General features: G+C 43.6%; 1 protein-coding gene across 2 annotated transcripts in view; it reads right to left on the bottom strand.

The window, feature by feature from the left end:
* The window catches only part of tnrc6c1 (trinucleotide repeat containing adaptor 6C1), a 146,242-nt gene that overhangs the window by 53,374 nt on the left and 69,015 nt on the right, over nt 1–23,853 (bottom strand). The window contains exons 1-3 of one of the 2 annotated variants that reach the window (XM_071395418.1): nt 22,028–22,439; nt 11,577–11,679; nt 9,218–9,239 (exon numbers count right to left, since the gene is read on the bottom strand). In XM_071395418.1, the coding sequence (XP_071251519.1) occupies nt 9,218–9,239; nt 11,577–11,639 (85 nt within the window). In that variant the 5' untranslated portion in view covers nt 11,640–11,679; nt 22,028–22,439. Of the gene's footprint in view, nt 1–9,217; nt 9,240–11,576; nt 11,680–22,027; nt 22,440–23,853 lie in introns of those variants that run through there. The other variant, XM_071395409.1, reaches the window with a different exon arrangement.

Here is a 23,853-nt window from a genome sequence, read left to right on the forward strand (position 1 = left end):
GAAAAGATTTGGCATTGGTCCTCAGATTCGCAAAAGGTTCTACAGCTGCACCATCGAGAGCATCCTGACTGGTTGCATCACTGCCTGGTAAGGCAACTGCTCGGCCTCCTACAGCAAGACACTACAGAGGGTAGTGCGTACGGCCCAGTACATCACTGGGGCAAAGCTTCCTGACATCCAGGCTGTGTCAGAGGAAGGCCCTAAAAATTGTCAAAGACTCCAGCCACCCTAGTCATAGACTGTTCGCTCTGCTACCGCACGGCAGCGGTACCAGAGCACCAAGTCTCGGTCCAAGAGGCTTCTAAACAGCTTCTACCCCGCAAGCCATAAGAGTCCTGAACATCTAATCAAATGGCTTCACAGACTATTTGCATTGCCACTCCCATCTTTACACCGTTGCTACTCTCTGTAGTTATCTACGCATAGTTACTTTAATAACTCGACGTACATATTACCTCAACTAACCTGTGCCCCCGCACATTGACTCTGTACAGGTACCCCCCTGTATATAGTTGCGCTATTATTATTTTACTGCTGCTCTTTAATTACTTGTTACTTTTATTTCTTATTCATATTTGTACTGAATTGTTGGTTCGGGGCTCGTAAGACAGCATTTCACTGTAAGTGACTAATAATGTTTGATTTGATTTTTTAAATTTGATTTCCCCTCTGGGTCTCCCTCTGCCCCCACAGCAGAGCCTCATTGTGGGCTACAGCTCTTGCCACCAGCCCCCTGACCAGCTCCAGCTCTACCTCAGCCTGCCTGCAGCATAGGAACCAGGCAGGAAAGCTCGAGCTAGAGCACGCCTCGCATCAGACTTCTCGCTCTCTACCTCTCCTCTACTCCCTACCCCTCCTCGTTCATCCATTCGCTGGCTAATTCTCCCTGCTGCTGATTCAGAGGGGATTTTCCTGTTAAAACTGGGAGTATTCTACATCCAGCCTTTAAATAGAACAGTATTAGAGTGATGGCGGTCTCTCTGACGTAGGAGGCTTCAAGAAGTACTGGGGACGGATGGAGGGAGCAAAGAGGCGGGGCTAGCGGTCTGTTCTCTGGCTACACCAATCACAACATGGTGCAGAGAATAGTGTTTGTCACAGTCCCCCCCCCCCCCCGTCTGTCTGTCTATCTGTGTCTCTCTCTGAATCCAGCCCTCCCTCTAATCCACTTACAATTAGAGCACTATTCTTCCTCTAAAAACAGAGTCCATGAAAACAGTGAAAGAGATGGAAAAAAGTAGGAGATGGAAAGCGAAAAAAAGAGATTACACAGTTCTAAGCTGTGCAACGAGCCTGTTTGGTAAGATACACAGTCGTCAGCTGGAGAGCGTGGTGTGGATTCCCAGTTCATCAAAGATGCACATCAAACTACGGCCCTGAGACCCTACAGCCTCACGCAAAGGAAGGGAATGGGATCCCATTTTACGATCTCTCACACACACCCCCACCAGGGGTCACATTAGAGTTAAAAAATCTGCATTTTCAAAACACAATCAAAAAAGTATAAATAAATAAACATTCTGTGTTTCAAACCCTTTCACCTGTGTTTTATTTTGAAAGTCAGTGTTTTTTGCTTCAATAGTGATCGGGGTGCAACTATAGTTTTCCTTCACAGAAAAGACATTAGTGCAACACATTCAGCAGAAAGTAGCTTCATGTTCATCAGATGACATAAGTGCAAAGCTATTTGGCTCGTAGCCACACAAGTAAAAAAAGGAGGCCAAATGTCTGAAGTTTGAGGTGCCCTTAACCTGTCTCAGTGTCTGCGTGTGTTCGCACCATGCAGACTGCTCTCCACTCATCAAATCTGTCTGTCTCAGTGTCTGCGTGTGTTCGCACCATGCAGACTGCTCTCCACTCATCAAACCTGTCTGTCTCAGTGTCTGCGTGTGTTCGCACCATGCAGACTGCTCTCCACTCATCAAACCTGTCTGTCTCAGTGTCTGCGTGTGTTCGCACCATGCAGACTGCTCTCCACTCATCAAACCTGTCTGTCTCAGTGTCTGCGTGTGTTCGCACCATGCAGACTGCTCTCCACTCATCAAATCGGGCCCCACACACAATTATAGGCTTTTCCATAGCTTACGTCTTTAAATCGGCCAGAGAGGAACTGAATGGAGAGCTTTCATACCCGAGGCCTCGACAACAGCTCACACTGCTCTAAACAGGCTACTATTGCCCAATGTTTGGGGGGGGAAACACATGGGTAGATCGGAGAGATTAATTACTAGGTCTTCTCTGTTATAATGGGCTGCGTTCAGGAGGGAAAGTGTTCAACTCCATTTCACAGCAGTGGCAGGTCTTGGAAAGCAAGTCACTTCAAGTGTTGACTTTAATACTGTGGCATATTGGGTTCAGGGAAGCTATGGATGTAAAAATAGAATGCAGCCAAGAAAAGGATGGGATGTGTCATGGCCTTACCAAGATGGCAGGGTGCAATAGAGCTGAATACATTGAATAGCTTCACAATGCAGACCAATGATTGACAGTCAATGTTGGCAACAACAAAAAACATCTGTTGCTTACAGGCAACTTCAGTCATATAGATACCAAGCCTAATCAGAACCAGATCGGCTAGTCGATTAATCACAGAAGCATACTGTATAAAGATACTGATCTGAAAATAAGATCAGATGAGAGACTGAGGTTAATAACAATCATATAAGAACGAGAGTGTGTGTGCATTTACACGCATGTATCCGTCCATGTTTGTGTGTGGAGTGTGTGTCTCCCTTAGGGTCTCTGAAGGGCTCGTCTGTCTCCCCCTCAGCGTGTTGAGCTGAGCTGCCATACTGAGCAGAGGGCCTCAGAGGAGGTGGAGATGATAGGGCTTAATTAATCCTGATTTAATACGGGGCTGTAATTTCAAGGAACAGCTCTCTCCCAAGTCTCCTGATCCCTCAGAGGTCAGAGGCAGGAGGACTGTAGTTTAGAGGAACAGCTCTCTGAGGGCTCCTGATAACTCATATAGAGGTCTAAAAGGCAGGAGGACTGTAGTTTAGAGGAACAGCTCTCTGAGGGCTCCTGATAACTCATATAGAGGTCTAAAAGGCAGGAGGACTGTAGTTTAGAGGAACAGCTCTCTGAGGGCTCCTGATAACTCATATAGAGGTCTAAAAGGCAGGAGGACTGTAGTTTAGAGGAACAGCTCTCTGAGGGCTCCTGATAACTCATATAGAGGTCTAAAAGGCAGGAGGACTCAAAACACTTGTTTGACTACTGTATATTGAAATGGCACTATACTTTTATTCAACAATTTAAAACATTTTAAAGATGCACTATGCAGATATCACCCCACCATTTCCTGGTTGCTAAAATTCTAATAGTTTGCCTAATTTCAGTTTGTGACAAAACAAGCAAGTATAATGTAGAGAATCATTGTACCATTTCAACCGCTATGAAATATATTTTCCATAACCCAAAATATTGTATTTTCAGCTGGTGTACAAAACTGAAAGTAAAATATGCCAAAACAAAACTTAAGAACGGGAACCATAGAAATAGCACACAGAACAGATACAGTATACCGCTTCTTAGACTTGATTTAAATGTACATAGAAATGTGTGTTATAGATCAGTCAATGTACATTTATTCAGGTCGCCCAAAACGTTACATATTGCAGCTTTACGGCTTTGAGTGTTTGTGTGCACCCAAGATGGAGGCCAGACAGACAGGATGAGGGCACAGGGACTGGAGCTGGTTCAGGTTAGCAGGACAGGAGACTTTTCTTTCACACACACCATTTCCCCATCATAAAACATTGGTGGAATGTACTGGGGAGTAGCTGCAGCTGGTGGCTGGGAGAGAGAGAGACCTGTTCAGAGGTAGACCTCTCAGTCACACACAAGTAGGAGTGTGTGTGACAAAGTGTCAATGTTATACAACTGACCTAATGAGAGAGATCCAACTGGCCCACTGCGTCCACTATTCCAGTGACAAAGTGTCAATGTTATACAACTGACCAAATGAGAAAGATCCAACTGGCCCACTGCGTCCCCTATTCCAGTAACCCATTAAGTCCAACTCCTCAACCTGACTGCCCAGTTTCCTACACTCCACTGCTACTTTACCTGCCGACTCAACCCTGCCTGTCCACCCCATACATCATCCCACCACAACTCCCTCAGCAGCCAGCGCAAGCCTTAACGTACACAGCTATAGATGAATGTCTTCCTGAAGGTAGTGTGGGTTATGGAGTGGTCGCTGGAAGTGTCGGCTTTGGCTTGGACAACCCAGGAGTAGGTATTAACATGGATAACTGGGATCCCAGGACTGGTCAGTTTCCCCAAAAATAAAATGACAAGACCCGGGAAATTAGCCTACAACATTTCCCCCCCCAACGTCGCATTAATGCAATTCCTCAAAATACACAACACGCGCAGCAGCAGGTTAGCACAACATATAACAGCACATTATCCAAACAGGTTGTCACTTGGAAGCCATTAGCCTAGTGGATTTACTTCACACACAGTCACCATGAATTCAAAGCACACACATAATTGACACTGGGGGGCTGCACACGCTGCCCGCACACAGTTAATAAACCCTACAGGAAACCTCTACAGCAGGCATACAAAATAACATGGGCCTCTTTGCGCTGTCATTTCGACAGTCACACATTTCACAGGCCTATGCACAATTCACTAAACAGGTATCGCTGTCACAGAAATGAAGTCTGTTACCAATTCAGAGAGGCATGAGAGAAAATTATTATATTATATTATACATTTTCCTATCCAGTCCCAATCTCACTGAAACCTAAAATCCTAACTCTTGTCTAGGATGAAAATTCCTAACTTCATTCTGTAATCCATAGGTTACATGATCAAATCTTGTCTCTGGCCTACGCATGTGAAAATACTGCTCGCACATCTCCTCCGCGATGTCTCGTACTTGCTGCCCATATGAGAGCGTCTGTAGAGAATCAACAAACGTAGATACGGATATTTATAAAACAGAGTTGGTCCCCATTAAGATAACTTCATATTTAATCTATTTCCACTCTTCATCTCCCAGTTACTGATGAGCTGATCTGCTGTCTGTATAATCATCAACTCCATTTAGCCAAATATAGGAGATATTCTGTCATTCGTTGAAGGAGGTTATCTAGCAAGCTTAGCAACGTTGGTCATTTTACTTGTTTGACTGCCGTTACAAAGTCTGTATGATTGGACAACGCTATTCTGCGGGTGCGCTGTGTGTCAAGATGTGCTGAAATGCGCTCAAATAATTGAGGGACATGATACCGGTCAGAATTTATGAACAACTTGTTCCGCAATTCACAACAATGTCATTGGCGATCAAAGATCGAGTAACTATCATTAATAAATATCAGTTTCATTTGCGCTGAAATCTTTACATAGTGGCGCAGCCAAGCCGACAAGGTGGCACAGCGTCCCTCTTTTTGGGGGAGAAACCTGGCATAGTGACCATATCTTGGTTTTAAACGCTTTAAAGTGGGCACTGGAATTATTCCTGGTATTGAAACTTGGCATATTTTCAGGAAAATATGAATCCTTACCCGAGAGTGTGTGTGTGTGAGAGAGACTAAAATAAACAGGCATCTATCACTATGTGATGCCTAATGACAGCTCTCATATACAGCCACTGTCCTATCTCAGTCATTTGTATAATTCACATCACATATGTGATTTGCGAGCGCGCCACTGTTGGAGCTAGTAACATAAGCATTTAGCTGCACCTGCTAATCTGTGTACGCGACCAATAAACTTTGATCTGATACAGCTACATACCAGAGGAGGCTGGTGGGAGGAGCTATAGGAGGACGGGTTCATTGTAATGGTTGGAATGGAATGAGTCAAACACGTGGTTTCCATGTTTGATACCATTCCATTATTCCATTCCAGCCATTACAATGAGCCCATCCTCCTACAGCTCCCCCCACCAGCCTCCTCTGCTATATACAATCCCAAAAAGACATATCAGCTCTAACCTAAACAACTGAATGAATGCCTCCCTTGCCTCTGTTCAGTGATTGGCTAATATCCATCTCCACTGTATTCATTCTCATAGCGTTTAGCCACTAAAGACACAACATGACAGCGACGGCAGCGCGTGGAATAAATAAATTCCCTCCGGAATACACTGCAATTTATGGCTCTGCTGCAACACAAAGTGCTGGGTGTAATTAAGTCAATGTGAAAAGGCAAATTAATCTTATGAAATGACAGTGTTGTGTCGCCGCAGATTTGGAATAACAATGTGATCTTATGGCGCTATGTAAATGTGGGGGCTGCAGCTCCGTCTGGAATGGATGCTGCGAGTATGCTCCCTCCTACTCCTCCTTAATCCATCCCTCTCACCCTTCAAGGTCTACCGCAGACCTATCCATGCTAACAGAGTTACCGGGTATGTAGCCCTATGTTACACTATCCCCTCATCATGCAGCGCCAGGGAGAAAATGCCTCCACATGGGTGATGGTCCAGTAGACAGGGAGGACTGGTGTCTGATGGGGTGGGGGCATGCTACCTGCCATAGACAGGAGAGATTAAGGCAGGGCTGTGTTGTAACACCAGATGGTAGTGGTGGTAGAAACTAAGGCAGGGCTGTGTTGTAACACTAGATGGTAGTGGTGGTAGAAACTAAGGCAGGGCTGTGTTGTAACACCAGATGGTAGTGGTGGTAGAAACTAAGGCAGGGCTGTGTTGTAACACTAGATGGTAGTGGTGGTAGAAACTAAGGCAGGGCTGTGTTGTAACACTAGATGGTAGTGGTGGTAGAAACTAAGGCAAGGCTGTGTTGTAACACCAGATGGTAGTGGTGGTAGAAACTAAGGCAGGGCTGTGTTGTAACACTAGATGGTAGTGGTGGTAGAAACTAAGGCAAGGCTGTGTTGTAACACCAGATGGTAGTGGTGGTAGAAACTAAGGCAGGGCTGTGTTGTAACACTAGATGGTAGTGGTGGTAGAAACTAAGGCACGGCTGTGTTGTAACACTAGATGGTAGTGGTGGTAGAAACTAAGGCAGGGCTGTGTTGTAACACTGGATGGTAGTGCTGCTAGAAACTAAGGCAGGGCTGTGTTGTAACACTAGATGGTAGTGGTGGTAGAAACTAAGGCACAGCTGTGTTGTAACACTAGATGGTAGTGGTGGTAGAAACTAAGGCAGGGCTGTGTTGTAACACTAGATGGTAGTGGTGGTAGAAACTAAGGCAGGGCTGTGTTGTAACACTAGATGGTAGTGGTAGAATACCTCTCACTCTATAGAGACAGAGAAATGGCTAAGAACCAGAACTGCATGGAGAGAGGCTGATGAGCTGTAACTAGACCACAGCCAGGAAGACACTGTAGAAAGGTAGGAGACGATCACCAAAGGCAATACGTGCTGCTTTCACACTAGGGACTGGCTGATGGAAACCATACATAAGGACACGTGTGTCTGTGTGTGTACTTGTCAACTGTTTTATGTGACAGTCTAGACCCCTTCAAACTAACCTCTGGACTTCAAAGCCAGTTCCACTGCGTTGTTTCCATTGTTTCCCTCTAATCAGGGACTGATTTAGACCCGGGACACCAGGTGTGTGCAATTCATTATCAGGTAGAACAGAAAACCAGCAGGCGACAGACCTCGTAGGGTGAGTTGAATATCCCTGGTTTATACAGATGCACTAATGTATTCATAAAAGTCTGTTGACCTATGCATTGATATAATTGTGTTTGTATGAGTGCCTATACTACATACACAGTCCCAGTGGAGGTAGGTGAGGCAGAGGGAACTTATTTATATGAATGTATTGTATGCCTTAGCCGTGTGTGTACACATGTGCCTTTTATGTTGATCTAGATGTGCACTGCTTACTGCATGTGTAAACTGTAGACAGGAAACTAGTGTGTTCTCGCTCACTTTCTCACACTACTCAGTTTCTTTCATGTACTTTGTTCCTGCAGTCTCTTTCCTTCAGACCCTTTCATTCACTTCTGTCATTTCCTTCTCAGGAATATGTTTGTGACAAGCCAGGTGAATTTCCTTCTGCCCTTTTCACCCCAATCTCTCTATTCCTCCATCCACCCACATATATATTCTCCTCCTCCCGCCATCAGACCCAGGTTGGGCCTCGCCATTCCAACCACAGTAGAAAGTTCAGTATTAGGCTGGTGGCCTCTCCCTACCTGTTGTTACCCCTATCCTGCACCTTCACACTAACCCTGCTCTCCTCAACAGTCAACACCACATTCTAATGTGTCACAGCCAGCTTTCAGGGGACTTTTCAGCCATACAAAATGGCTTGGTGGAAACATGCTAACCAAGAAAACTAACCCAGATTACTGCTAACTGGATGGAAACAGGCTAACAAAGCTAACTGGATGGAAACAGGCTAACAAAGCTAACTGGATGGAAACAGGCTAACAAAGCTAACTGGATGGAAACAGGCTAACAAAGCTAACTGGATGGAAACAGGCTAACAAAGCTAACTGGATGGAAACAGGCTAACAAAGCTAACTGGATGGAAACAGGCTAACAAAGCTAACTGGATGGAAACAGGCTAACAAAGCTAACTGGATGGAAACAGGCTAACAAAGCTAACTGGATGGAAACAGGCTAACAAAGCTAACTGGATGGAAACAGGCTAACAAAGCTAACTGGATGGAAACAGGCTAACAAAGCTAACTGGATGGAAACAGGCTAACAAAGCTAACTGGATGGAAACAGGCTAACAAAGCTAAGTAACCCAGATTACTGCTCAGTATTGCAGCTCAGCAGCACAGACAGGCTCCAGTAGATACAGTCCTGCAGCCTACTATACCCTGTAGGGTTATTACACTAAGTGTCCCTTCCTCATCTTGACCTTTAAACCCCCCACTTCCCCAACCTCCTGTTAAGTGCTAGAAGGCCGTACAAGGACCATTAACAGATGCCCTAATGAGCTTTCCTAGCGACTATCCCTCAAAACATAAGCCCCTCCCGGCCCCATCTGGCCAGTCACGCCACATAACAGGTCCTCTCTCCAGTCCGTCTGTCTCGCTCATTAAGAGCTTTGGCACAGAGGGAAGTGAGAGGATGTGTTCTATCTACAGTGCTCTGGGTTCAATTCACTTCAAACCCCTGCCAGCTAAGCGCACACTGTGCATACTCTCACTTTCTGTTGCTCCAACTATCGTTCTCCCCCCATCCCCCTCTCTTTTCAATCAGTTAGTCAGTCTAAGGTAATAGGAGGTAGGAGTGGTTGCAGAATGTTGAAAAAGATGAGAACACACCTTTGGTTTTCTGTTCAGTGACCTGGAAAGAAAGAGGAAGAACATATTAGCAACAGATTTTTTTAAAAAGAGTTCATGCAAAAAACAGAAGTACAAAGGACTACAGATGAAAATGAGCTGGCTGGATAAAACTGCCACATTTATTGAAATGTTGATGTGTAAGCCTATTGTCCCTGTCAAATACACATAATAAAGAAAGGAGTCCTAACTGAAGTATGTGTTATGTCAATCTTTAAAGCAACACAGACAATCAATAGGTCTCCTCTCTCGGAGTTAGCCTGCTAGCGTTAGCATGCTACTGGGTTGGCTGCCTGCACTTCAGCCTTGCTCTGACTGAAGCCAGCCCATTCCATTGGAACAGAATGTTCAGGGGAATGTTCTTATTAGCCTATTATAATGCTACATGTTTTATGTCCATCCCTCCACCGGCTGAGCTTAGGGGCTATTGCCTGGTGGGTCATGTGGTTTAGTTAGCCAGAAAGTGAAATAAGAGGCAGACAACACACACAGGGGAACACACACACACACAAGCGGGCCAGTTCCCCCCTTCAGCTCTACTTTCCTCAGCCTCACAGGAGGCTGCATGTGATAAAGAGAAGCAGCATGACACGTTAGCCTGTTTAGCCAACAGAGTGGAAAGGGATCACTTACTGACACGGTTCAGAGCGGAGGGAGAGAGGGAGCGAGGGAGGGTGAAAGAGGAGAGGAAGAGAGCAGGGCACAGGGTAGAGGCTGATATCATCATCTTGCTATGTGTAAAGCTACACCATTAAAAACAGGGGATAGTGCTTATATGAGGTAGTACGATAAAAACAGGAGTTGGTGCTAGAGGTCAACCGATTTTTCATGCCGACACCGATTATTGGAGGACCAAAAAAAGTCGATACCGATTAAATCGGCCGATTTTTATTTTGATATATTTGTAATAATGACAATTACAACAATACTGAATGAACACTTATTTTAACTTAATATAATACATCAATAAAATAAATGTAGTCTCAAATAAATAATGAAACATGATCAATTTGGTTTAAATAATGCAACAAAAAAAGTGTTGGAGAAGAAAGTAAAAGTGCAATATGTGCCATGTAAAAAAGCTAACGTTTAAGTTCCTTGCTCAGAACATATGAAAGCTGGTGGTTCCTTTTATCACGAGTCTTCAATATTCCCAGGTAAGAAGTTTTTTGTTGTAGTTATTATAGGACTATTTCTCTCTATACCATTTGTATTTCATATACCTTTGACTATTGGATGTTCTAATAGGTACTTTAGTATTGCCAGCCTAATCTCGGGAGTTGATAGGCTTGAAGTCATAAACAGCGCTGTGCTTGAAGCACAGCGAAGAGCTGCTGGCAAATGCAGGAAAGTGCTGTTTGAATTAATGCTTACGAGCCTGCTGCTGCCTACCGCCGCTCAGACAGACTGCTCTATCAAATCATAGACTTAATTATAATATAATAACACAGAAATACGAGCCTTAGGTCATTAATATGGTCAAATCCGGAAACTATAATTTAGAAAACAAAACATTTATTCTTTCAGTGAAATACGGAACCGTTCCGTATTTTATCTAACGGGTGGCATCCCTAAGTCTAAATATTGCTGTTACATTGCACAACCTTCAATGTTATGTCATAATTATGTACAATTCTGGCAAATTAATTACGGTCTTTGTTAGGAAGAAATGGTCTTCACACGGTTCGCAACGAGCCAGGCGGCCCAAACTGCTGCATATACCCTGACTCTGCTTGCACAGAACACAAGAGAAGTGACACAATTTCCCTAGTTAAAAGAAATTCATGTTAGCAGGCAATATTAACTAAATATGCAGGTTTAAAAAATATATACTTGTATTGATTTTAAGAAAGGCATTGATGTTTATGGTTAGGTACACATTGGTGCAACGACTTTTTGCGCCAATGCGCTTGTTAAATCACCCATTTGGCGAAGTAGGCTATGACTCAATGATAAATTAACAGGCACCGCATCGATTATATGCAACGCAGGACAAGCTAGATAAACTAGTAATATCATCAACCATGTGTAGTTAACTAGTGATTAATGCTAGCTAGCACCTTACCTTGGCTCTTTGCTACACTCGCATAACAGGTAGTCAGCCTGCCACGCAGTGTCCTCGTGGAGTGCAATGTAAATCGGCCATAATCGGTGTCCAAAAATGCCGATTACTGATCGTTATGAAAACTTGAAATCGGCCCTAATTAAATCGGCCATTCCGATTAATCAGTCGACCTCTAGTTGGTGCTTGTATGAGGTAGTACGATAAAAACAGGGGTTGGTGCTTGTATGAGGTATGATAGAAGTGTGTCCAAACAACAAGAACCATATGACGTCACACCTTTTTCTGAGCAGCTTCCTTCTTTTTCTTTTCTTCTTGCTTTCTCTTTTTCTTTTCTTCCATCAAATGGTTCTGGTCTTGTGTTCCCTGCTTCTTCTCTCGGCTGGAACAGAGGATCAAAAGACAGACATGTTTTACAACGCGGTTGCTGACGAGGTGAGGACTCTGTCTGCACGTGAACACCTGGAATCTCCCCGTCCCATGAATTCCATTCTGAAGCAGAGTTATAACTACTCACTGCAGCTCTTTACTGAGGGAATGTACAGACAATAGAAACACCATTAACAGATTGACCTGCGTGTGTGTGTGTGTGTGGCTTGGGTTGTATTGGCTCAGGCTGGCTTGTGTGGATGACTTGTGTGGTCTGGAACCTATTAGGAGGCATTGTGGTGCTGGTGGAGGCCAGAGCTGTGGTCCTCTTAGTGTTACTGAAACCCTTGATATGAGGCCCCATTCTTCAATCACCAGACATCCAGCCAGTACCTACTGCCACCTCCAAGACAACCCAGACTCAGTAGGCTGAGTAAGGCTGCGTCTCAAAAGATACCCTGTTACTCACAATACAGTGCACTGCTTTTGACCGGCTGCCTGACATCTCTATGACCAGTATTGAATGGCCCAGGTAAAGTGAGGCACAGCCACACTCAGTACAAACTGCCACTCCCCAGATCCCTCAGAGTACTGCATCTTACCTGGTAGGTACCCAGCTCTCAGAGACAAAGGCCTGCCAAGCCTCCACTCCACAAACATGCTCCAAAGCCATAAAAAATACAAATAAAAACTGACATTTCGACATCCTTTCACGAGCAGCAAGTTGTTCCAGAGGAGAGTCGGGTATTCAGCGTCCCAAATGGCACCCTATTCCCTACATTGTCCACTACTTTTGACCAGAGCACTATTAGGGAATAGGGTGCCATTTGGGATGCATCCCAATCCTATATTTAGCCTTAATAAGCCTAGGCCTTTTCTCTTTTCACTTAAACAGCTCCGGCATTTAAGGACAGAGATGGGAGAATTATAACTGCATGGAAAAATACATAAATTGGAATCCGGTTTCCTTGAACCGGAGATGAGAAATTGCATCTAAAAATGTGCTGCAATGCCGTGCCATCGCCTGGCAACAAGAGCTCCCGAGGCCTGATGAGTGTGCAGCCAGGTGGAGAGGTGGTGGTGGATGTTGGCCCTTAAGCACTGATCCAGAGTCAGTTAGGTTTTTAGACCATTGCACAGTGCACTGCATATTAGCCACCGGTCTTCGGGGCATCAGGGTTGACAGTCTCTAGAAAGACCAAATTTGATTAGTTTAATTTTAAATTTAAACTAGGCAAGTCAGTTAAGAACAAATTCTTATTTACAATGACGGCCTACCCCGGCCAAACCCGGATGCCGCATGGACAATTGTGCGACGCCCTATGGGACTCTCAATCACGGCTGGTTGTGATACAGCCTGGAATCGAACCAGGGTCTGTAGTGACGCGTCTCGCACTGAGATGCAGTGCCTTAGACCACCGCCCCACTCGGGAGCCCAAATCAGGTGTGCTTTTGTTGGAATTCAACATGTCTGGAGGAAAAGGTTTGAGAAACATGACTAGCCTATAAAAACACAACTACCATAACCAACACAGTCTGCTCCCCTTCTTCCATTAGGATACAATATAAACAGAAGGCAAAGAAGCAGGCTGAAGCACAATAAGGCAAGTCTACCACAGACTTCAATACAACAGAAGGAGGATCAGTTGCTCACGCAGACAATTAACAACCTAGCTAAAACAACTGACCTGATAATAGTAATGTGTGTAGGCTGGCGAATGTCTCAAAGAAATCACACACAAAACACGCCGTATCTCACATATCCACGTAGCTATGCACTGATTGGCCAGCCGACGGGCTAATCAGACAATCTCGGGGGCTAATCTTGGCTTTGGCCCTCTTAACACTTCACCGGGAGTTACCTCACAGTATGGGCCACAGACTAGCTTGGAACAGAGCCGAGTCCTCCATGTAGCTCCATGTGTTAAGTGAAAAACTGTTGACTAGCCATAAGCCGCTGCAGCGTTCTTCATGTTGGCCTATTTGGTTACAAAGAGCAGCAGTAGGAAAGAACAGAGCTATTAATAGGCAACTCATATCGTCTGGCTGTTTTTAGGGTTGAAGACCTGAGATTATGTGGATGGAAATTTGCCTCAGAACTCCGATGTGCTTCCATACCACGGCTAACCCATTAGATCCATAAATATTTATTTTTGTGGGGCCCACCGCGCAGCTATGAAGCCTAGCTACAGCTGCTGGCTAAATATAGCCACGGTCTCCATTCAACATTGATGCACTCTGCTAGTGTCACATAGTATCAGAGGAATGGAGTGATGGCCCAGTTGATGTAAACTGCTGTCTGTCTAGGCACAGGCTGAGCCGGAAAACATAGACCTAGGCTACACATACTGGAAACTGTCCAGAATCAATTCTGTTCGGGATCAGTTGGCCCTTGTGTAAGACGACTCTGGTAAAAGGACCGTGAAACAAGGACTTTCGTTTTTTTTTACCAAATATTACGATTGCAATTTGACGTGGAACAAAGATCAAATCACTTGGATGAACTGTCGGAATCATAGAAAGAGAATTACTTATTTTAAGAAGGTAAGTTGAAAGCAGCATCGTTCTTGTTTGGAACAATCGGTTGACTGCATTTGACCCAACAGAACAGCATGCAAACATATAGTAACTAACAGCGAGGAGGAGCAACGGTGCTGCTTGCGTGACGGGGTAGTGCGTGGTGTGTGGGGGAAGCTGCTGCAAGAGGAAAAATAACTATAAAAACATATAGTAACTAACAGCGAGGAGGAGCAACGGTGCTGCTTGCGTGACGGGGTAGCGCGTGGTGTGTGGGGGAAGCTGCTGCAAGAGGAAAAATAACTATAAAAACATATAGTAACTAACAGCGAGGAGGAGCAACGGTGCTGCTTGCGTGACGGGGCAGCGCGTGGTGTGTGGGGGAAGCTGCTGCAAGAGGAAAAATAACTATAAAAACGTCCGTTACACTGGGCTGAGATGCCTTTCAAAATATCACGTGACATGGATCTTACCAATATTGCGATTTCAATGTGAATCCGATTAATTGTGCAGCCCTAGTGTGTGTGTGTGTTTGTGTGTGGTCTAGGGAGATGGATCCCCAAGAAATGCCTAAATAAGTTACCTAAATGAGAGAGACATTGAACAAATTAGTTGTTTTGACTGTCAGAGGGTTGAATGACTGACATGGACATTGAGGCAGTGCCAGCCAGCAGTCAGTTTGGAGCAGGAAGACAGTGATTGATAAGCTAAACGTACAGCCTTGAGCTGGATGCTGCTGGTGAGGTAAACCCTTTACAACAATGGTGCTGGAGGATAGAACCACTAAAACACAACAAGAGGATAAGAGAGGTGATGTCTATTAAACCAGACTGCTTCTGGGAACAAATGCGGACAAAAGGCAATCCGAGAGAGGGTAGAGGAAGGACCATACAATAAGGAGGGTAATGGTATGATGGGGTGGTGCAGGTTGCTGTTGATATCCAGACACTCTGGTGTATGTGAGAACACATACAAGGAAGGGGGGAGGTGGAGGGTGTGTGTGTGTGCGGCGCGCAATGAGACCGAGGGGCTGTGTGTGCGCGGTGGGGGGAAGGGGGCTTGCGAGACGATAGTCACTGGGCACAGAGCCAGGAATGCCAGCGCAGCAAGACAAATAAGAGAGAGGCTGCTGAGCACCCGGGAGAAGGATTGCTCGCTAGCAGCCGCAATCAGACTGCAGCCCCTCTGCTCGGCACGATCGTACATTAGGAAGACAGACCGCTCTGGAAAACGAGATCTGATGTGCCACATTTGAGCCCTTTCGGGTATCCCAAAACACTGCTTAAAATTCTCCAGCCATCTGCAAAAACAAAGACAGTTACATTTTAAAAATCTGGAACCAGGCCTGGTATTCTCAGCGGAATTTGAAAAAGGCTTTTGATAAAGTACGACTGTAATTTATACATAAATGCCTGAAATATTTCACACAATTATATTATATTTTATTTGGAATGGCAAGCCAGACAAAATTATAATGAATATTAATTTGGAGGGCATAAACGATTCAATAAAAAAATGATCTCACTAAAGGCTTCAATCATACAACAACTACACTTAAATTCAAACTGGTTCTCTAGCAGCTCAGTAAGAATGGCTCACCCCATGGTCAAGAATGGCCTTTTCCCCGATTACAACCGCTCTCTTCCTGTTATTTAAAAATGAAATTCTCAAAAATATAGCTTCTTTTTTTTAAACAAGCCATAGAATGTTGGTTGCAATTTCAGTTTAATCCACCAGAAAAGACAGAACAAATATTCCAACAAATACTATGGTTAAACTCAAATATACTAATTGATCAAAAAAATATTTAACTTGAAAATAAATTATAAAATTATAAATTATAGGACTGGTTGACTTGTCACACATGCAGCTAACACAAATGTCTGCTCAATCTAAACTTAAAACCAACTAATTGCAGCATTACCGCAAAAATGGAAGAAGCCGTTGGAAGGGGAGAAAGTAAGGAACTTGTCTGTCGGCTCTGCATTAAAGACCAAAATTGGCTTTAAAAAATAGTGATAAAGTATACCAGTTTCATTTCAGGACAAAAAAAAAGTGACAGCTGTGCCATGTAGATTGCAAGATAGTTGAGAAGAGATTTTCGATGTACCGATTCCATGGCACATGGTTTATGAACTGATACGCAAAACGACGCCAGATTCAAAACTTAGTTCTTCAATTTAAATTGTACAAAATTCTTACAACCAATTAAATGTTATATTAATGGGTGATACAACCATCCCAGCACTGCAGATTTTGCTGCGAAGAGAGAAAATCATTAGATCACTTGTTTTGGTACTGTCAAATATGTAGCTTGTTTTTGGTCGCAAGTTCAGGAATGGCTGAAGAATTTACCTGGAGCCAACTCTGCAAATAGCACTGCTGGGTAATTTGAAAAGTCATAGTCAATTCACCAATAATACTCTGAACAAAAATGTTTCTTTAATTTACAATCTGTAGAAACTATGAGAATAGAAAGGTTCAGAACTTTTGTGAAACATCACATCTGGAAAATATATGGCAAATAGAAATCAAAACTGGATGGTGTTCAGAGATAGATGGCAGGGGTTGATGGTAGCGGAAGGGTGGGACTTAAAATGACTAAATGTGGCTGTTCTCAGACGATCCCACAGGTGAAGAAGCCGGGTGTGGAGGTCCTGGGCGGTTACACGTGGTCTGCGGTTGTGAGGCCGGTTGGACATACTGACAAATTCTCTAAAACGACTTGAGGCAACAACTCTGGTGGACATTCCTGCAGTCAGCATGCCAATTGCACACTCCCTAAACTTGAGACATCTGTGGCATTGTTGTGTGACAAAATTGCACTTTTTAGAGGGGCCTTATTGTAGCCAGCACAAGGTGCACCTATGTAATGATTATGCTGTTTAATCAGTTTCTTGATATGCCACGTTAAGTGGATGGATTATCATGGCAAAAGAGAAATGCTCACTAACGGGGATGTAAACAAATTTGTCCACAAAATTGGAGAGAAATACGCTTTTTGTGCGTATGGAACATTTCCGGGATCTTTAATTTTAGCTCATGAAACAAATACGTATGTGTGTGAGATATATCTCTATCTATACACACACACAGTACCAGTCAACAGTCTAGACACACCTACTCATTCAAGGGTTTTTCGTTATTTTTACTATTTTCTACATTGTAGAATAATAGTGAAGACATAAACACTATGAAATAACACATATGGAATCATGTAGTAACCAAAAAAAATGTTAAACCAATTACAATATATTTTATATTTGAGATTCTTCAAAGTAGCCACTCTTTGCCTTGATAACAGCATTGAGTAGGTGTGTCCAAACTTTTGAGTGGTACTGTATAAGGAAAGAGAAAAAACAACAACTGGGCAATAGTTGATGATATTCCTCTAACATAGTGAAGAGGGTCTCCCTCTTCCAACAACTGGGCAATAGTTATTCCTCTAACATAGTGAAGAGGGTCTCCCTCTTCCAACAACTGGGCAATAGTTATTCCTCTAACATAGTGAAGAGGGTCTCCCTCTTCCAACAACTGGGCAATAGTTATTCCTCTAACATAGTGAAGAGGGTCTCCCTCTTCAAAGAACTAGAAGGTATTCTCTATGAAGTCCTGCTAATGCTCTGGCCAGGGCTGATCCACAAGGACAGGAGGTTTTTCAGATGCTACACTCCTCCTGGCACTCTTAGCAGGCCGCCAGAAAAAAAATCTATGGATCGGCTCCAGCAGTTGAAGTTCCCAATGACTTTCATCCTCTCCGTCAGTAACCGGAGCAGCCGTTTCACGAGCCCGGTCAAACAACTTATTGCTCCAATAGATCACAGAACGTCCCCAACAAAATAACTTATTAGACTCCAATCACGTAGCACTTGCTCTCTTTACACATTCATCTTCATAAAAAGCCATTATCCAGCAGGTCTGAAAAGGGAAAGGGCTGTATGTGAAGGGAAACTCACGTAGCAAGAAGAATAAATTAAGACCGATCAAGGAAATAAATGCTGTCTTTGTGCAGGGCTGGGGAGTCAGGAACAACTTTTACTGAAGCAGGTGAAGAAGAACTCCAGAACTTTGTGTAAATCCAATAAAACAACTTGCGGAATGTCCAACTGATGAGCTAACTTCCATTAGCCTAGTCTGCATTTCTTAGTGTAATTAAAAAAAAAAAAATATATATATATATATTATACAAAATATTTTTACATACAAGGCTAAAGGATATAAGGTCTATTGAAGTACTGACACTGGGCTTGAGTGGCCGTTAGATAGAGAGTGGAATCAGTGGATGACGCACAAATTGGTCACCTCAAGTGGGCCTCTCTTCAGAAGTCTACGAAACCAGAAAGACAAACCTTCAGTCAGACCTCAGGGGACAAACCCTACTGTTCACTTCAAGGGCCTTTCAATAATCTCCCTTTTGCCTCATTTAGGTCTACTTGGAGAATGACAAGTGTTCTGCCCCAGAGCTCGGCCCCTCTGGGAGTGAACATGCGTTAGCAGAGAGAAAAGCCCCAGCGCCAGCTCCATGGCTCCTTAAACCTGGCCTAACATTTACCAACATGGTGCCATTGAATGACTGCTGCCCGTAATAGGGAAAAAGTAAATAACATTATAAGGGGAATGAGTTGTTTATAAGGAAACAGAAGGATTGTGCTTCAGAGGTCTAGTCTACATCTTATCAAAAGAGATGGCGTCCATTCCGTTTCAAGTCTGGTAGCCTAGTTAGGAGGATGGACGTCCATATCCATTCATGAATTCACTAGGATATCTTGGAGAATCTCTCAAAGTGGGGTTTGCAGACTGTGATATTTCCATTGCCAGCTTGCACAACTCTTTGAATTTGCAGTTATAAAATCACTAGGATATCTCCCACTGAGATCGATGTTTAATCTAGAACAGAGAGATTCTAATAGTGGGTAGTGGGGAGAATATCTTCAAGTGTGGTTCCTTCCCAAACTGATATTTCCCTTGCAAGTCCGCACAACTTTACGAATTTGCAATTCAGTGTGTGAGCTGAATGCAAACGACAATCTATTGCAAGGCTATCTGTCAAATCAAACAGACTGGCTGTTGAGTGCTTAGTTACACTAGCATATGAAACCCACAACAAAGAATGAAAAGGTCCACTCTTTAGATCATCAACAAAAAGATGTTTAATAGAGTTGAGCTAATGACTAGTTAGGGACAGAACCTGCTGGGTGTTGGCGGTATTCAGAATCAGATTAAATGATTCATGTGAAGAGGCTGTGGATCAAGGCTTTTCCTCACTTAGGCGTACACTATACTTCATATTCAGCCTAGTACATCCACTTGTTTGGCACTCAATTATAAAGAATGAATTTGCCATTCTGGCTGCTTGGAGAAGGCCTGAGGACCAAACTGCTGAGTTGGGACTAGGAGAGTGATACGCTTTAGTTATGCTGATCTGTGCTTCGATGGCTTTGTACTTATTCAGACCTGATTAATAAGAAGTTTGGATTCTTCTGACAGTTCTTAAGTTGTTGATATTCGTGTGTTCTTCTTCTAGGCCTTGCCTGGCAAATCTCTGAGGGGCAGATCAGGGAATAATTTGGGACTATCAATAACGCTAACTTGTAAGAAATAGAGCCAATCAAACCCATTACCTCAGAGATCTTGTCCTGGTTAGCCAATAGTGTGGCATGCAAAGTCAAAACATGTAAACCCATCTCTAAGAAACAGTTTGACATCAGAGCATTTCACAAAGAGCAAGGTTAGTCATTTCAAAGGCAAACAACTACCCTGTAAGCCAAACTGCCAGAGCTGCCACAGAAACCTAACCTAGCTATCAAGCCACTGTGTGTATGGTGAGCTGAGGAGAGTGCAGGCCTAAGACCTGATCTGTATAGTAATCAGAGCATTAAGAGTGTGTGTGGGGTGGTCGATGTCAAGTGACTGTGAAGACAGTGTAATGACAGATGTCACAGGGATAAGGGGATACAGGAAGAGAAAATGTGTTTCAATTAAAAGAGATTATGACATCTTGACAGTTCAAAGGATTCCAACTGTAGAAGAGCAGCTCATTGTGCCATGGAGTCCCTCTCGCTGAAATAATGGTACGGGACATCTTCCTATAAACACATCTAGGGACGGGTGTTGACTAGCATAAGCTAAACTGCTGCAACTTCTGATGGGTCTATCCATTTTCTCAAATAACCCTATGCTTGTATGTCTCCATTGAAATAAACAGGCCAAATAAACAAAGCCTTGTGAACAACAAAGCAACCTTCCTCTGGAGCTCATCCAACTCTGGCAACATGGCCCATCTTTCAGCCAGGCAAGCCCCTTCCTCTCTGGGAGACAGACAGACTCATGCCAGGGCAGCACTGCCATTATGACTGCATGCCCAGAGCAGGAGGCAGTTACCACCAACAATAAATGTGTATTCATGTCAGAGGAAGCAAGAGGAGGAAAACGCTTTCTAGTCGCTACCTTTTAAGAATCAGCAACCAACAGAAACCTGGCAGGCTGAAGCAGAGAACCAAGCTTGGAAGTGTGGACCCAGCTTCAGCCATGTCGGTTTGGTTAGACTAGAGAGATTTGATTGGCTGTATTCCGACCACACAAGGGCCAAAGGTTATGTCTAGATGGGATGCAGCTTGTCAAATTAGACGCCAGAAGTTGTTTTCCTAACCTGCAACGAAAAGTCAATTTGGACAAAAACTCTATCCCTTCTAGACAAGACCAGGGACAAAGCAGTTAACCAGAAGTGCCATGAGAATGGGAAAGGATCCAAGATGGACTTCCAAACCACTCTAATCTCAAATGTGTATAACCTCACAGATAGAGCCCGCAATTGCTTGGCTAATTTGTTTAACCACCCCCATTACTGTACCGGTCATTGGATAGTAGTTCTGCTTGTGACCCCAACCAGCTAATTTTGTATCTGTATTTGACTACATTGTCTATTTTATCACCACAGCAGTACCGAATGCCTACCTGCTTACTCTAGAATAGATCTATGTGCATGGCATTTCAAACACATGCCAGTCAGCATGCGCATGTGGGATGTTGTTGAAGCCCATTATGAATTTCATTGGTCAATGCAAATGTCACGGTCAAAGTTGCATCTTTCTAGCTATACTGATCATTTTCCTCCCAGTGTGCATTATATGTTTGCATTTCAGTTTTGTTTCATTTTATGAATACATTTTAAAAATGGTTATTACAATTAAGTTATTTAATAAAAACAAGACCTTGGTAGTCAAATTTAGAAAATTACCAACAATGTTGCAATGCTCAAACATGAAGGCATTAGGCACTGTTTTGAAAAATTGATGCTGTTTATCAATCGGAAGCTGCAGCCGCATATCAGTTGCTTGGATGCGAATCCCCGCCCCTCTTTAAATATTTCTCTAAATAAATCATGTTAAAAGATTAGAAAATACAATACGTCTTACCTTATTTCTTACTGTGGGTTTTAGTGAATTTGAATTCAATTTGAGGTGTAATTTGTATGACAATATTCGATGTTCTGTCCTTGATACCCGTATCACAGACCAAGAATTCGGTCGCAGCAAGAAGATACAGAAGCAAAGCAATACAGTTAACGTTAGCTCTCTGTAGTCCTAACCAGTTGGTAAAGTTTTAGGTTCAAAACGTGTTTTCTAGTCTCGAATTTAATTGCAAACAACCAAAGCAAATGTTGATTATCTCGGACACAACGTGAAACAGAGCAAGTGTCAGAGAGAGGAAGAAATGACAGCAAAGTGCGATATTTAAGCAAACAAGCTAGCTAATGTCAAGCAAGATAAAGTATATCGGTGCAACTTGTGTAACTTTTCAGCTAAATATAAAAATGAACACCATATGCAATTTCAGTAACCTACCTTGTCTTTGATGAGCTGACATTTTTAAAAGTGCAAAAAAATGTTTTACAGCACGCGACTGTGAAATGCTCGAAAATAGAGGAATCCAAGAGAGCAAATTCTTGCAAAATCCAATATTTGGAGAGGGTGTATTTCCAAGATATCCATTAAAACATCGTCGATGATTATTCCTACCGTTCAGTGGGCTTTCGTTAGTGGTGCCTCTGCAGCCATTTTGTTCAAACTAGCGATAGCAGCAGCTCACGACGCTTCAATCCGAGGTACAGGACGTGCTTCTGTCCCTAGCGACTGGCCACGTGACCTCCAATAACAAACTGGTCCCACTCAAAAAGGCTCCCCATGCTCCGCCTCGACGTTTCCATGACAACTACAGTGGCCAACCTCTCTCTACCTCCTTGTTTCCTTGCCTTCCTTCCTCTCCCTTTCTGACTTGCTTAATAAGAAAGCAATGCAATGCAATAGCTATACACTGTTTGAGTTCACAGTTCTGTAGCTTTTGAAGATTTAGAATGTTTAGTTCCTAATGTGTTATGTGAGCAAGTGCAATGTTTATGCTTCGCTGGATATGTACTTTTCACCTACAGAGGGCACAATTTCAACATCTTATGTTGATCATACACCAGCACTTACAAACATGTTAGTGTCTCTGTGCCAGCCCAGCATTCCACTCCTATTTGCATAACACACACATACACACCAGCAGTACTCCACACCATGCCTTCTTTTTTTATATTATTGTTGGTTGTTGTTGCAAACAAAGAATGCAATAGATTTTTAAGTGGACTCCACAGGGTTCTCTAGCAGCTTAAGGTGATGATTCCAACTGGGCCAACTCAAATTTACAAAATGAGACTCAGCATGGAAGATTGGAGGCTACAATGGTATCTACTATCTGGTTGGGTAGGAAAACACAATTACCTCCACAAGTCAATATTTTTGTCATGCTGGAATGATAACGATAAACTTCTCTCCCACTTCCAGTTCATCTCTGTCATTCTTCTCTCGCTCTCTCAAGAGACAAACAAATATGATCAGAGTGCCGGACAAATATTTCACTGTGCAACGAGCCAAATCTGGATCTCACTAAGGACCCATATCTCTCTCTCATTAGCTCTGATCTACCATTCACACCCAGGCTAAGCAAACCACATCTGATACTGTTGCTTAGAGGCTTAGATGAATATGTGTCTATCAGAAGACATCATATACATGACCATAAAACTATGACTCTGATAATAAAATGGGATGACAGCCCCCCATGAGTACACACAATGAAATAACCATCTGGACTCACGTCACCCACATGGATTATGGCAGAGATATGCGTTACGGCGACAGTAGCAAAGCACAATGACTCAGCCTACATCATGATGAAGTACATGGTGAGGCGTGGAGGAAGAGAGGGAGGGGGAGAGAGAGACACTAATCATGGCTTATGGAAAATACTCCTGGGGGTGTCATAGCTTCTACAGACGTTCATAATTCAATGTCCCCTGGTAGCTACCAGGATGTCTGTGTGTCTGTGTGTCTGTGTGTGTGTGTGTGTGTGTGTGTGTGTGTGTGTGTGTGTGTGTGTGTGTGTGTGTGTGTGTGTGTGTGTGCGCCCAGTAGGATCCTATAAAGGGTTAAGTGTCATCTTAGGCAGACTCAGGGGGCCAGACAGGGGTTGTTGAACTTGATGTCACCAGAGTGGACGTTAGTATCGATCGCGGTCACAGGGAGTCAACGTACGCCGTGGAGCTGGTTAGAGATTCAATTGTGACCCCAGCCGACCCTGCGACATCTGTCTGCCAGAGATAAAAGGTCAGGCTGTTAACGTGTAACAA

The sequence above is a fragment of the Salvelinus alpinus genome, chromosome 1, assembly GCF_045679555.1.
Source record: "Salvelinus alpinus chromosome 1, SLU_Salpinus.1, whole genome shotgun sequence".
Lineage (NCBI taxonomy): Eukaryota > Metazoa > Chordata > Actinopteri > Salmoniformes > Salmonidae > Salvelinus > Salvelinus alpinus.